Source organism: Embiotoca jacksoni, unplaced genomic scaffold (genome assembly GCF_022577435.1).
Source record: "Embiotoca jacksoni isolate LCO1_2020_lvr unplaced genomic scaffold, fEmbJac1.0.p SCAF_25, whole genome shotgun sequence".
NCBI classification, from domain to species: domain Eukaryota; kingdom Metazoa; phylum Chordata; class Actinopteri; family Embiotocidae; genus Embiotoca; species Embiotoca jacksoni.
The window spans coordinates 4,396,618-4,413,224 of NW_027185376.1; the positions used below are offsets into that span (position 1 = coordinate 4,396,618).

Here is a 16,607-nt window from a genome sequence, read left to right on the forward strand (position 1 = left end):
AGGGAATTACTTTGGAATTTTGCCGTGCTATATTGAAGCGAACTGTCCTGTTTTCTACACGTTTATGTAGAGTTGTGATATTAAAGTTGTTTTTTTATTCCAGAAAGAGGCATAGCTCTGAAAAGCAAGAACAATGTACATTTACAGGTTGGTGTCAAGTCCACTGTCATGAAATGAAATTTGAATGTGTATTAATAATTCCTGAAATGAATTTGTCAATTGTGTCATTCTAGTGTTTCTAATTTATTCACATGATTACATGTTTTCTAATCTCGTGATGTATCAATTTAATATTGCACACTTTGGGACTTTCTTTTAGGAGCGGAATTAGCCGGAGTTGGCCTGTCCGACCTCTAAAGCTCTTCCCCTCCTCCCCCCTCTGTCTGTGTCCCAGGAGGGCAACTGGAGGAGAATGACTGGTAAAATCCAGACCAGCAACGTGACCAACAAGAATGACCCTCGTTCCCTCAACTCCAGAGTCTTTATCGGCAACCTCAACACAGCCATCGTCAAGAAGACCGACATAGAGGTCATCTTCGCCAAGTACGGCAAGATAGTGGGTTGCTCCGTGCACAAGGGTTACGCCTTCGTCCAGTACATCAGCGAAAGGAACGCCCGAGCGGCTGTGGCGGGAGAGAATTCCCGCATTATCGCTGGACAACCTCTTGGTGAGTGTTCATTTTCTTTGCCCCCCCCCCCCCCCCCCCCCCCCTCCCATCCGAGATATTTTCCGTAGCGCTCGCACTGCAGATGTCATTAGGAACTTATGAAGGGCCAGTAAGATACCGTCTATACTGCACTTCACAAAAAACTTTCCCCTTGAAATACAAAATGTTTTCGTTAAGCTTGATCTTTGCTGGAGGGATGGATTGTCTCTCTCGGGAACAAAAAAATGCCTCGGGCATCTCTCAGACTTTTGGTTTAGACCCTCGGTTGGCTCTTAAATGCTGAAGTGTCAGTGTTTGTTGTCATGCTGTTTTGGAGAAAATCCCCACTGAATCCGTTAACTGATCCATTTGTGGATGTATGCGCAGTTTGATTTTAACATTTACAGAGCAGCAACTTGCAAAAAGCGTCAAAGTTCTTGTGACATACTATTTAGAGCAGAGCAGAATGTGTTAAGTGGCTTGAGATGCAGCTACAATATGCTGTGCGAGCACTGATTCTCCACCGTGCGTGCACTTTGTAGTGGGTTGGTTTTGCGGAGGTTGACTGTGAAAAGTTTTGGTATTCACATCTTGTTTTGCTCGTGGCTGGGAGGCAAAATATTTCAGAGATTGGAAAATGTGAGTCACGAGGTAACTTTCCAGACAATTTGAATTAATTTAGCCAAGCATTGTCAAAAACTCCTTGTGCAGACTTGTGTGACTCCCAGAAGCAAACAAAGCTACCATTTAAGTGTGAATGTGGAGTTAGCTTTGTCTGTGAAGGCCGTTGTCTCTGCCTTATCTTGTTAAAACATCTTTGTGAAGCCTTGGAATGAATTGCAAAGATACAACAGGGAATATTCCTCGACACTACAGCTATAAAACATAATTTTAAAAGGATCGTGACTGGATAGTACAACCCACTCTCAATCCCAGGGCATTAAATACTGCAGTACATATAAGAGATATGCTCAAAGTGCCTTGGGTTTACGAACCAATACCTACTTGGGTCAGGAAAAGATCAGGGTTTGGTTTTAAAATATATAATTTATGTAAGTAACAAATGTTATTTCCAGCCTGGTATCCTGCCAAAGCATGTAATTGTCTGGTAGTCCCCTGGAAGACATCGTGTCAATGTGACTTTTTGCCTCCATATACATGTATATCCTTCGGGGACCAGGGTTTGAGTACGTGAGAAAACAACATGGACTTCTTTAAAGATATCTTTTCCAAACCATGACCAAGTGGTTTTTGGTACCTAAACTAAAGGCACCTTACTTTTCCACGCCTAGGCGAGGTAAAACACGGCACTGACATGGTATCCCACTCTGGACCCGCAAGTATATAACGATCCAGCCACCCAGTTATTGGATTTTTTTTTTATTTTTTTTTTTGTCCGCACACCTAACAAATAAGATGTTCCCTCTGAAATGAGATTTTATTATTGAAGCTTTCTAAAAATATAGCAAAAATTAAGATATTTTGCATCTTACAATTTATCCATCACGATAAAACATCAAGATCAAGTAATGATGATCTCTCTTTGTCTGATTAATGGGAGCTAATGTGTTTTTGCTCTTGAAGTCGTTCATTAGATTGATATTTGGTATAATGGATGTCGTAATCAGTGAATAAGCAGAAAAACACACCATTTATTAAAAACCCTTTCGCAACTACGTTAGTCACCAGGCAGTCAAAAACCATCATTGAGCACTTTACCATATCCATAATAAGAATGCCAGTGTTTTTATTTGTGACTCCGCAAATGGTTTTGACTCTCTTCATGTGCGATTGCTTGTTTTTTGGTCGAGAAAGCAAACATAATCGAAAGTATTTTCATTACTCCAGAGATCATTTCACACCGACCCCGAAGCAAGGCAATCCAGCCCTCGCCACTATCGCTCAATCTACAAGTCATGTGGCGGGTGTGGGACTGGGAGATACTTCCCTTAATTGACAATTAAGGCCACCCTCAGTCCTCATCCTCCCAAGCTGATGCTTTTTTATATTAACATGGCAGAGAAATGAATCAGTCACATAATGATGTAGAGTTGAGGAATGACCTCCGCGAAGGCGGAGGCTTCCTGTTTGAAAACGTTTCATTAACGTGTTATTACCTGCGAGCTGATTTCACGTCAGTTTTGAGAGGGAAGCCGCCGGTGCCTGTGTTTACCGTGATCGCCCGGCTCAAGTATAAAAAGATGCAAAACCCGTTGTTGAGGAGGGACATTTGAAAAGCATGCTTTTCGCAAGGCAGTGGCCACTGGAAAAGAGGTCAGTGGAATAATCAAATCATACTCCGGCTGCACAGATCCCTTCAGTTTCTCAGACACACTGGTGAAGACTAATCTGTGTACTCAATGGTACACAAGGATCAAAGGTCATAGCCTGCCGCCACCACTGGAGATGAGACTGTCACTGTTTGCGTGTGCGCGTGTGCGCGGCGCGCGCGTGTGGTGTGTGTGTGTGTGTGTGTGTGTGTTGTGTGTGTGTGTGTGTGTGGATGTAAAACAGCTGATGAACGAATGCAAATTTTTTTTTTATAATAACACAGCTGGCAGCACCTTCCTCCCCTTTCTGCTGAATGAAAAATGGATGCCCCATTACCCAATCAAATATGAATATGAGTTCATGAGATCATATCTAGGATCTCTGGGAGCACTGCAATTATTGCTAAATAACAGTACGTGTGATGCTACTCTGAAAGGCAGGCTGCATCTCAATTCGATCCAGAGTTACGAGCACAAAGAATAATTTCCTAAAAGCACTTCACATGAGCAAAGATGAATATTCAGAAAGTCAGAGCAGACGTGAACAATTTTGCGTCATTGTCTGCCTTTCCATGGAAATGAAACACTTAAAATGTGTCTCAATAAACAGGCAATGATGTGTGTCAATCAATGATAGAGCTCTGTAATTTTCCTGCTAATATAAAAAGTAGAAACTTACGAAAAAAGCACATTATTTGTCCAAATATGAAATATTGACTGTTGTCATGGAAATGTCTCACTATCCTCAATAAATATTTTGAATATTTATCAGCTGAATAGCATTTCAACGTCCTGTGTGTGGGACTATAGTGTCAGTCAACACCAAACACTCAAAGATCTATTTTTGCTTTCTGGCATCTAGTTAACAAGTAATTACAATATTACAGGACACTGAACTAAAGACAAACTACATGACAACATCAATCAAACAATTTGTGAATGACACTGTAACTCAAAGGAGGAGCAGCATTTTTCCTCACACACTTTAGTTGTTGTTGTTGTTGTTTTTACTGAAGAAGCATCTGTGCTTTTCAAAATTAGTTTTAATATTTGTGACCATAAGTAGGTCTTAATGGAACACTCGTTTTAATTTACAGTAAAAATCCAGTAAAACATTTTAAAATGTGGCTTTAACATGCATATAACGGAGTCGGAGTATATATCTTTTATTTTGCTTTTATGCCTTTTACAAGGTGCCGAAACGCTGAAGACCATGCTGTTGTTGTTATGTAGTATTCTGTTTTAGCAGTTATCATACAAGAACTCGTGTTCCTGTTACCGACTACTGAGGGAAATATCTGGCCCACGAGGTTGCAATAATGCCGCACCAGCTAGCTGCATCTTTCTTCCGTTTGGTGCTGGACAGGTAGTTTTACAGTGGTTTTCACTAAATACAGGAGCCTGAAAACAACTCCGATGAGCTTGTGGTCTGAACAAAAACAGTAAAGTCGTGGTCCATAAATTAGTAAGTCAACTAATTAAATGTGCCATAAAACCAAGGGAAACTGCAGAGGTAATATTAATTGTCAGTATTAGTGACCCCCCTATTCGCATTACCAAAAGATATCTCATCTGCTGTTAATATAAAAAATACTGATTACAGCAGTTTTTTTGTGTACTCATTGTTCAATATATTGAAATCCTGCTCAAAATGATTGAATTGTATTGGACTCAAGGTGCTCTCCATGGTGCTGAAACCTTCAAATCCTTTTTGTTTCTTCCAGCCCCAGAACTCGTTTGAATTTCTCTACAATCACAAAAGAATCACTTACAACCGCATGAGGATTAAGATCATCTGAAGTCAGCTGCTCTACTGCGACATCAAGGGCACACTAAGTGCAAAAATCTGTGCGTTTCACTTGTTGTTGTTGTTGTTGTTGTGCGTTCCCTTCCCTCTAGCTAAAAGCTGAGTGGGGGAGTTCCTCGCGACACGGTGACATGATGATTGCTGGCATCCATGAACCCTCAAATGCATCTGTGCCGTTTCCTTCTTCTCCCACTGAGATCCATGTGCCGTCTCTCGATGGCCGCGCTCTTCAGCGGACGCGGCGGGGTGTCGTGATGACAACGAGTGACAGATTTGTTTTGCCCTGAGCTGTCCCAGCATTCCCTGGTGCCTCCAGATCCTGTGGATGCTGTGCTCCCTAATCCATAAGGCACACCGAAAATAACCTTTCCTTCTTAACATTTACTGCCATGTATTGCAGTTGAAATGAAACCAAAGTTTTGGGAACTTTTCAGAGGTTTTATGAAAAGCTCATTGTGTAATTGTTTGTGATGCATATCACTCTTGCCCTTTATGCCGAAAGATGAATATCTATCTTTTTCTCGTTATTCTCATCTACGGAGGTGGTTGTTTCAACTGTGTCCTGAGGTGGCACAGTGTGCTTGTGTGTGTGTGTGTGTGTGTGTGTGTGTGTGTGTGTGTGTGTGTGTGTGTGTGTGTGTGTGTGTGTGTGTGTGTCTGTCTGCCTGCCTGGAGGCAGCAGATGCCCGTGATTGCAGGTGACGATTGAAGCCCTGATGGAAAAGAACAATGAAAGAATAACATCCTATATTTTTCTAAGAGAGGCCACGTAGGAAGATGCAAGCTGCTGTGCAACCTGGGAGCAGAGGAGAAGAGGAGATGGGCAGAGAGAGGTTGATAGCAGAGAGAGGCCAAACTAACAACATCTCAGGAGAGTCTGTCCGGCAGCGAGTACACCTGATAATCTTTCTTCCGTTGACTCCTGTTTGGAGGAGCCTGACCCTCCCTGAAGAGATCTGCATTACCTTCCACCTGGAAGTTTCATGGTGAAGGTCCATCCCATTACAATATTAATGACCACAGTGAAGGATAATGTGTGATGGATCACCAATCATACTGCCTCCAAATGGCATTGGCAAGAGTTAGGCACATAAATAATAAAGTGATTTAGATGCAAAATCCATCCTAAGCGGATTACAAAGGCAGTGGCACTGCAATCAATCGTCATTTTGAGCCAACATGATGCATAGCAAGCAGCACGGGACACAGAAAGTAAACTACTCTGGGAAGGAGAGGAATGAGCATGGACAGGTAGAAGGCGAGTGTGCATGGAGTACCGCTTAACACGTGGCCAAGTAATTGTATGGATCCACTTGAATGTCGGATTTTACTTTCTTTTTTTTTTACTCCTGTAGATAATTGGCAAATTAAAGGTGATGTTGTCGTGGAATATTTAAAGTACACGTATAACAGATTTCACTTCTCTCAAAGTCCCGTTTACAATTTACAATTCTGGGCTGTCCCATACGCTGTGTTCACGGTGAGAGAAGTCCATTGATTGCCGGTTCAGAGCTTCTCGAATAAAAGATGGAACAAGTGACAAAATTCTCACGGTGGGTCTGAAATTTAGGACCAAAGTTTCAGAATGCGCCTGCTGCCGTGACCCCCATTTACACGCCAACCCATTTATATACGGCGTGATGCAGGATCCACTGACGGTCGAACTAAAAATATTTTTCCTTGAAAGTCACTCTGCAAAATCAGCATAACTAACGAGAGTCTAAAAGCCTTTTCGTGTTTACTGCTGATTGGCAAACGATAGCATGCGAACATTTATGTTGTTAGTTTGCCATGCTGACATGCTAAGCAAAGATTGCCAGAGATAATGAACGTCGTAGTCGCTTATCGTTGGCTTGTTGGCATGTGTCGCAGTCTCACAGAATAGTTAGCGTGGTTGTACAGTCGGTCTTGTTTATTTCTATTGACGTCGTTGCGCTGCAACTCAGCAAGCATTCATCGTAAGACCTCACATGGCTCAAAACTGATATCTTGCAGAGAGATTTTTGTGAGCGTATGGGTCATCTTAAATTCAAAATTTGGTGTCGGTTCCCCCAATTAAAAGTGTGAAGGTTTTTTCTCCCCATTTAGTGCAGAGATTCAAAGAAACTCACACAGACAAAATATGGAGGCACACGAGGCTATAAAGCCAATTACAACTCGTCCACTTAATACATGGGACTCCTTGAATTCACTGAATATGACGGGCTTAGCGTTGTAAGTGAATATCCTGGGGGGGGGGGGGGGGGGGGGGGGGGTTTCCTTCTTTAATGTCTATCCAAACCGATCCTTCTTGCGTCTTCTCCACCTGGCTGCTGTAATTCTCTCCATCGTTCACCATTAGTATTCACAGGCTTCGCTCATGGCTTTTGAAATTTGCATAGATAATTCCAACTATGTCTACAATAACTGCACAGCTCACTAACTTTATTTTTGCGAGCCAGGTTTGGACGCAGTCATGAGTGAGAGGCCCCCGCGGGCATTGCAGTATGCAACGAGATGGGCCAAATTCCTCCTGATCCACTGGACTGAGGCTTGCCAAAGCTATCCCCCATAAGGCCCTCTCTGTATCTTTCATGTCCCAGTGTTTGCTTCTGAGGCTGTAAGAATATTCGCCGGGTCTGAGCGCGTGCGGATGTGAGGCCCTGCAGTGTGTATGATCGCAGATGGAAAAAGCGTTTGAAAAATCCAGCTTTCCGTAAAAGGGGCTTTTAATGCGGGCAGAAACACTTCACGCAAATATGTAATATCAACATGAAATCTATTTTCGTTCTCCGAGTCTCCCTCTCCGTACCTTCCCGTGCCCTTGTGGATGATTAGAATGCGCCCCGGCCGTCCGTCTCCTCCCTCATTAATCACGCTCCGAGAGACCGGGGCCGGACGTTCGATGCACAGTTGGCCTGACCCGCCGCTCAACAAAAGCATCCATAACAGCAGGCACAACAGAGCGGCAAGCGGGCACACAGTCACGCGGGTGACACGGACAGTACGGGATTTATCTGAGCCGTAATGGTTTCGGAATATAAGAACATGTTTCTTTTGTGGAAACGACACTGAAGAAATGTAAAAGTTTGTCATTGTGCGCTTAATAGGCTTTATAATAAAGCCACCCGGGGAACGAGGGAAATCACATTTCCCCCAGCTGCCAGGATCCCTTTCTCTCTGTCCCTTTCTCTATCCCTTTCTCCCTTTCATACATACTGACAAATGCTTTAGTGGGGCTTGAGCCACAGTGTGGACAAAGTGAGATGGATTACAGTGTGGATTTTGGCAGGGGAAACTGCAGCTAATTCTCTGATTAGAAACCTGGGTTCAGAAGGCAGAGAAACACGGAGCTGTGAATCAGAGCACGGGGCTCAGTGGGCTCCAGCAAGCTGTGTTTGTGTCTCTGCGTGTGGGCATACTGTGTGTGTGTGTGTGTGTGTGTGTGTGTGTGTGTGTGTGTGTGTGTGTGTGTGTGTGTGTGTGTGTGTGTGTGTGTGTGTGTGTGTGTGTGCGTGTGTGTGTGTGTGGTGTGTATGCCCATACGTACGAGTTAGAAACCGGGCTTGTTTTCATTGTTTTCTGTATGTTCAGCCTGCAGGTGTCTATATGTTAATTATGATATCATTAAGTTATATATGATCGCTTTTAAATCATGGATACGAGAAAAGTGACTTCTTTTCACATTTAGGTCATTTAGCAACAGGCTACTTAATATAGTGTTATATGTCATCATGAATTGTGATCAGTCGTGAGCTGGCATGTTTTGGATTTTCGTACCACGCCACGTTTGTCAAAGTGACTCTCAAACAAGCAAAATGCTCAAAAAAAAAATATTCAGTAGATTGTAAATTTTTCCCATTTGTGAATTACGCTATCAAAAGCCACGCAAAGGCTAACACTTCATAGCAGTTGATGTTATTGTTCGGTCAACGTTGCGTTCGTCACTGTCACTAGCTGTCCAATCACAGTGAAGGAGGGGCGGGACAAACGTGCTTAACCACCGACGCCAGTCGCTGATTGGCCCCGCCCTTCAGAGCGGCCGTACAAACGCTAATAGTTCCCAGACTGTATTGAAAAAATGTGTATGGGCTGAAAAGGAAACACACATATATGCGCAACATATACACATATGTGGATGACCTTTTTTTTTTTTTTTGCAATGCATTATAAGGGTCACACGTGTGTCATACTGATGTTAAGTTGATTTGTTTATTTCATTCGGTACAAAAAAAATAATAACAAACGCATACAACATATAGAATAACATATTCTGTGTTTGCCAAAAAGCAAAGAAATATTTGACATATTTGTTATTTTGAACGTGAAATATTTCCTTATGAAAAGCAATAGCATTGCATTAGGCCTAAAGTAGGTCCAGGTTACCAGCTCGGTACTTTTCTACACGAGGGATTTTATTAAGGTCAAAAGAAAAAACGGTCGGGGGGTGGGGGGGAAACTAATACCAGCAATGACACAAGTGTTAAGTGTTTGTATTAATTCTGGAGAGAAACACTGCACCCGCCGCCGGCCACGCGAGGATCCGAGGCGTGACGTTGATGTTGACACGAGCAGGGTGAAGACACATCCATTTTCATTTCTGTCTTCATATTTTCCAGCTGACCTACCAGCCACCTTCAATTCGGAGGCTACACTTCTTTTGTTTTTAGCTGACTGAGGATTCCTGGAGCTTCTGCGCTCTTCTAGTTCAATGGACCTTAGATGGGGGGCCACGTCCGAGATGAGCTGCACTGGCAGTAGGAAAAACAATTAACTTCAAACTTAACAAGCATCCTGGAATGTGTTCATTAATATTACATCCATCTTAAGAGAAAAAAAAAAAAAAAAAAAAGGGGGAAGACAACAAGGGAGAGCAGCTTTGGACTGATGAAGAAGACCAGAGGTGGATAATTGTTCTCCATGCATAATCAAAACCACTTGTGCAGAGTTCAGGGTCACAATCAGGGCAGGGGGATGCAGACAGGATGGGCTTGAATGAATCCCCCCCCACCCCCCCCAAAAAAAAAAAAAAAAAAAAAAAAAAAATAGTATCTTACAGTAGACATGCATGTTGGTTGGGATTAGATAACATATTTGGAATAAGCACATTAACTGAAGAAGCTTGTCCTCACCGACTTTATCTGTGAGAGCCTCAGCGACGTGTATCGAGAGTAATGAGCTTTTTGTGCGGGATTAGTGTTCTTACCGGCGCTCCGCTCGTGCATGCTGAGAGATAATACTTCAAAAAGCAAGCTGTGCGTTCGCGAGCAGGTGCGCGGGTCCCGCAATGACAGAGACCACTGCGGCGCACCGGCTAAACAGACACGACTCTCGTAACACGCTCTGACACCGGCCGCCGCTGGCGAACGGGAAGATCCGCCCTTTAACGCTTCATAATAATTGATCCGGTCAGTCATGTCCGTCTCTTAATTCATGCCGTAATCGTCCACGCGCACCTCGGGCTCAGCGAGAGGGATTTGGAAAAAAAAAAAGCAAGAAAAAAAAAAAAGAAAAAGAAAAGAGGAATCCGGGCGTTGAAAGGTGACGTATTGTGCGAGTAATGGTTCGTGACTTGCGATTACACGTGCGATAATTACTGCGACCCGGAGCGTTTTCTGCAGACCCGCCGCCCCCCCCCCCCCCCCCCCCCCCCAATGCTCCGCGGTGCAAACCCCCCCTACGACTCTCCCCTGCTTTAGTGCATGGATTAAGAATCACTGTGACAGACTCACTGGGGACTTCACCCTCCCCACCCACCCACCCCCCTTCTTGAATGAAGATGGACAGTATAAACAAAATAACATTAAAAAAAAAAACAACACAAAAAAAACAACCACCCTAACCTCGCCTCGAGCAATATCCTGCTCTCTCATGTGTTCCCTTCTCCTCTCACGTTTCCTGATTTGACTTAGCATCTATTCTCCCTCCCATCCCCTCGACCTCTCGCGGTAGTTTTTGCCTCCACTCTTTCCCCTCATTCTTTCATCCTAACCGCGCCCGGGAAGATGAGCGCTCGTCGTGACTCACGGCGTCCGGTTGCTCCTCGTCGGAGTTCTTTCCTCCACAGCTTGGAGGACGGGGACTCGCCGGGCCCCCCCCCCCTCGGGCCGCTCAACCGTCCGGCAAAAGGTCGCGCCGAGCGTCGACGGCATTTAACTAACTGTACCACAGTTTTATTGCGGTCAACACTTTGCTGCAGCCAGGAGAGAAAAAAAAAAAAAAAACAACAACCCTCTCTGACTCCATCCAGTTACAGGCCATTACCATCCCGGGGTACTTGGAGCACTGTTTAGAGCAGCGGTGCATGACAAAACTGGCCACTTGGCCTTCTTAGACCTCGAACCTGTGCTATTTTTGGGTGGAGGGAGAGCAGCGAAGAAGGATTACGCCGCAACTGAGAGGGTACAGATTTGTTCCCTGACAGAAGAGACACCCAAAAAAGTTGAATATTCAGCGATTAAGCAAAAAAAAAAAAAAAAAAAAAACATCTGTGACATTTTTGCAGCCCCCTTTTTTCTTTTTTGCACTTATCTCAAAGCTGAAACGTCTTTTCTCAAACTCGGCTTCTTTGCCTTTATCAGTGCTTCCTCCCTCTGTGACTGGTATAGATTTAATTAGGGAAATCAGTGAGGAATAATTACTTCTACCTGAATTGACCTTTTTCGTAAGTAAAAAAAAAAAAAATGTAAAAAGTGTCCTGAATGTTTTGCATAATCGCTGCAGATTTGACGAAGACGCTGAAACTCAACTTTGGATACGAGTTCGGTGTCTTTTTTTTTCTTTTTTTTTTTTGGAGAAAGCGAAGACGTTAATCGGGGCGCACCGTCCTGAGCTGACAGGATGACCCAAACTTCTGTCGTCATCTGTTGAGAGAGAGGAGGAATAACGCACAGATGCTCGCTGTGCGTCTCCGGGGGGGGGGGGGAAATAAACGATACGTGCGAGGGCGGGGGAGGCTTTCGATGGACGGCAGCTGGTTTGAAGAGCAGTCCTGACCTTGACAACTCCTTGCAGCTCCGTTCGCACGTCCTCATTAGCCCCGTGGCCTTGGCGGAGGATGTAGGACGTGGTAAACAAGTTGCAGAACAATAATTATTGTGTAAAAGCAGAAACAGGAGTCACGTATGTGCCAGAAGAGGAAAATTACAAGGAGATAATGAAGGAGGAGGGGGCGGTCAGAGTGACGTCAACGTTGTCCTTTTCACCGACGTAAAAGGATTTTCAAATTGGAAAAGTGTTTCCAAAAGTGTTTGTTTTCCGCTGCTGCTGCTGCTGCTGCTGCTGGACAGAAGAATCAGCGTGTTTATCGAGTGTGTTAAATAGAGAACAGGAAAAACACGTTTAAAAAAAAAAAAAAAAAAATCTGGGTAGAATAACCAAAGCTGCAGATATTTTTTGGGGCGGGGTGAGGTGTTCCGCATGCCGAGGTCATTTCCTGTCAGAGCACGCCGCCTTGTCTAAATTCCTGCACTACCCGAGTAAGAGTCCTTAACATGCAAGAGCACTTATCCGTCAGCGCACTAAGGAGAAAGAAGTACGTCATCTGGAAACACGGCATCGGTTTGCAGGTTACGGAACACAAATATTTCTAAGTGGGCCTTTGGAGCTGATGAGTTCTGGGACTCCAGCTGTAAAAGTGTGCGTCTACCTGTGTGACAGAATTATTAACGAGCTCTGTGGGGCCGCCTTCATTACTTTGAGTTGCGGGAGCCGTCCTGTCACATGAAATTTGAGCCCCGGCCGAGACGAGCTCTTGTTATAACAAAAGGGGAGATTCATCAGAGCGTTAATTTGGTTTGAGCTGATGGGTCAAGACAGCGTCAGTCTCATCTCCTCGCGTGTGGAGGACACGGAGCTTCACTGAAAGTGTCTGGGGAAAAAAAAAAAAAAAAAAAAAGAAGAAGGCGCTTTTTCACTCCGCGGTCACGCAGCGCCACGCGGTGGGCGCACGGCGGTTATTGCCGCTCGTGTCTGACATCACGACGCATTCAAACGCCTCGCACGTTTTACGTGCCCTGTGTTTCTGCTCTCGTTCCTGAAATGTCATTTCACTGAGTGGATTCATTGAGTTGGAATTAGTTTCCTAAGTTACCTTTTTGTGAGAGGGGGGAATGGTCATGGGGTTTAACCTCAATGTGCTCAGGAGTCACTCGTTCAAATTTGCAAATATGGATTTTTGCCTTCAGATTTGATGCACGTCAAAATTGCAGGCCTGTTCATGAGGGCATAACTGATGTAGAAAGACATTTGCGTACACGTGTATGTTATAATCGGTTGAAATATGTGATGGACATTCGTGTATTTCATGTCCAGTCGCACTTTAACTCTATTTATGGGATGACATTATCAGCTCCGACCTGTTGTTATGCCAAAGGCGCAAAACAACGGTGGTGTTATTACAATAATTAGTGTGTCACTTTCCTATTTAGATCAATAAATCATATTTTGAATCACAATAATGTCACCCATATTAATGTCTACCGTCTTATCGTAAAACGTCGCTTTAATATCTCGTGTTTACTATTTTTTTTTTAAGTAGTAGAAGAACATTTATTAGATAGTTAATCATGTAGTTGCAAGCAGATATTTATACATGTCTCTTAATGGACTATTATTATATATCATTTTCTATAATGAAAACTGTCGTCCACTCACGAGTCGGCGCAGAAAGACTTGTAGTTTTTAATGAAAACCTTATCAAACACTGTGTTGGAAACTAGCAGTGTTCTGTTTGGATTTTTAATGTTGCGCTTCATCAAAACATTATTAGTTATTTAATGCAAATCTATTTTACCATTGATGCTCATGTTTTACAAAGCTCACCTCGTGGTTTTTACATCATGGTTTCAGATTTATTTTTTTTTTTTTCTGTCCCTCTTTTAGTCTCCTTTTCAGTTTGGGTGGATGTGCTCCCTGTTTTATTTTGAAATTCTCCCTTATCCTGTCCTTGTGTGTTTCTCTTCCCTTTTTGAGTATTCTCACCTGTTTCCACTTTGTCATGTCTCTGCACTGCCTGCTCCCACTTCACCATCAGCCCCTCTATTTATAAACCTCCTCCTTCACTCTCTCTCAGTTGGTCGTTTCCGTATTCCTGTGTGTTTCGGCTTTTTGTTCCCCGTGATGTTGTCTGCGTTTGGACGCTGCTCCGACCATCTGCTTGTTTGCCTGTCTTGTTTTTTTTTTGTTTTTTTTTAATCTGGAACCTTTTGTTCCAGCTCCCTGAGTTTAATTTGTTCTACTTTTGGACCTGGAACCATTTGTTAGCATTAAAACTCTCCTTTGGTTTAACCTTAGTTTTAGTCACTTCGGGAGAGTGGGTTTGAGAGGAGATTTGAGGTCAGAATTATTTAGCCCGTTGGTTAAAATAAAATATGTAAAGACCAAAGTAATAAAAGAAAACCATGCCCTCACTTATAACTGAAATGATGAACTCATCAACAATGAAACATATCAGTTATATCAACGTTTAAGTATTCACATAATGATAAACTGACCAATTGTGGCTCATTTTCATCTCAACTGTTCTTGCCGTTTCCTCAAAAGCAGACAGGAAGAGATTCCTGAGTATTTCAGCTACAGATCGGTCTTTTCTCTCAAGGATCTGACAAGAAATTGTCTGTTTATCAAAGTATAATCCATTTTCTTCTCGAAATCCATAAATGCACAATTTTTTTGTTGGTTTTGTTTTTATATGTAAAAAGGTGCTTTTCATTTGAATTTTGCTCTATAACTATATTAAGGAGCTTGTTTTTCTTGTATGATGCAATTCATACACTGTACATGTCACATGACGTGTGTGTAAGACGGTATATTGTATTGTACACAGGGGTCGACATAAGAATCTACCATTATGCTTTATGTTGTTGGTGTCTTTAATTGTAAATAAGTACCTGTCAAGAAAAAGAACTAATGATGCTGTAGAGTCGTATCACGGTAAAAAGTCAACAGTCACACCTAAACTCACACACACACGCACACACACACACACACACACACACACACACACACACACACACACACAAACACATTGTTTTGGTTGTAAAAAGTCCAAAAGTCTGATTTTTGCTGCTGTGTCCAGTTTTGACTCTTTTCATGCAACCAAGAGGTTTTGTGCACGTTTCTGTGCTGAAAATATCTTGTTAAATTTTGTTTAAAAATATGTTCAAATAAGTCACAGTTGGGTAGTATTGACAACAGATGTGTTGACAACAGATGCGTTCACAACAGTGTTAACGGTGAGGCTTCTGAGACGGTGCCTTACAGATGTGGAGCACTTCCATCTCATAAAGGTCTTTGCTAAAAAGCCAACCTGACAATCTGCCATTTGTCATCCTTGGGACATTGATCGCTGTCTTCTTTTACAAGTGCCGCTCTCCAACTCGTGGCAGAGGAGAATTTACAGCCTTGTTAATCTCAGATGCAGGAGTGTAGAATAAGAAATGAAGTGAAATCCATCAGCCATCGCTCCCCCTCCCCCTCCCCCCCCTCCCCCCCTCCCCCCTTTTCTTCCCCTCTTTGGTTAAAATCATTCAGTGGGAAATGGTTCAGTCGGTTGAGGCTCCATTACATCCAGGAGACATTATTGTCTCTGTATTGGATTTTTCTAACCTCCGCCACCCTGTGTGGTTTGTATTATCTCCGCTGACTGGGTGAACGGTCGCGGCGCTGATAGCGTCAGAGCTGAATTAGATTTGGCAGCCTTTAATGCTTGTATGAATACCAATTGCGACTAGTTCAACATTTGAATACTTCTTAATGTGATTCTTTGCACTCTGCTGACCCGACAGATGGAGAGAGAGAGAGAGAGAGAGAGAGAGAGAGAGAGAGAGAGAGAGCGGTGGGGGGGGGGGGCAAAAATGAGTGGGTGAGCAAATGAGGGAGGGGTAACGGGAGGAAGGAGGAAGCAGGAGGGAGGGGATCATGGAGATTAAGGCCTAAATAAAAACCAAATGAGGTCTTACTTGAGAGGATGTGGGTTGGATAGATATAAATCGTGTGCAGTGTAGATTACTCAAAGCGTGATTAAATGAAGGTACACGAGGGGATGTGTTAAACCTGTTTGCAGTAGAAAAGCTTGAGAAAATAATCCCCAAATTTAGTGGAAAAAAAGTGAATGTTTGTATTTATTTTTTTTTAATTCAAGGACCAACATCGACTACAGTCGATATTACCGAAACACTTTGCTACAAACTGGATTCATTGGGCCATTTTAATTGTTTTTTATTTTTTTTGAGATGTTGATCTGTCAGGTGGAACTTTTAATTTAATGGTTACTTCTTTCACTCCACTGCAAGAAGCTCTTGGTTTTTAGTTTGAATGCATCGCTTGCATTATTTTGGATTTCTCTCATTTGGTGTAGTTAAATTTAAAACAGCGAGACCAAACGTGTCTTAACCTCCACCTGTAGTGTTTCTTTTCTGACTACAGTAGCCTGGAATCCGTTTTTTTTTTTTTTTACTACCTTTGTTCCAAAATTCCAGGATAGACTCCAGCCACCATATGGTCCTAAATAGAGTAGGCAATACTGTAAATGGGTGGATGAGTGAATAATATTTGTTTATTTTCAATTTTAGAAAAACGAGATGATTTCAAAATATAATATAATATAATCCACACAGAATTATACCGTTCATGTGATAACTTTACAAAACACATGAGTGTCCCATGTTTTCCAGATTGGACACGTGTGATCACATGTATGACGCATGTTTACCTGCAACATATGATAACGTGGGGAAAGCGTGTGGAAAAGTTCTCACATGGGCTTTACGCGTTACACCATGAAAATGGTCAGGGTAAATACAAACACAAATAATGATCTCCTTAAGATGAAAATTACTACAAAACATCAGGTGAAAAAAAAAGGCATGCTGGGATTGTCTCCTTCAGCCTCCTCAGAACCTG

General features: G+C 42.9%; 1 protein-coding gene across 11 annotated transcripts in view; it reads left to right on the top strand.

Moving 5' to 3' along the window:
- The window catches only part of LOC138204433 (RNA-binding Raly-like protein), a 98,171-nt gene that overhangs the window by 42,134 nt on the left and 39,430 nt on the right, over positions 1–16,607 (top strand). For all 11 annotated transcript variants that reach the window (XM_069159695.1, XM_069159690.1, XM_069159697.1 and 8 more), the window contains exon 2: positions 395–668. In XM_069159695.1, coding sequence (XP_069015796.1) covers positions 413–668 — 256 coding nt within the window. In that variant the 5' untranslated portion in view covers positions 395–412. The remainder of the gene's footprint in view (positions 1–394; positions 669–16,607) is intronic.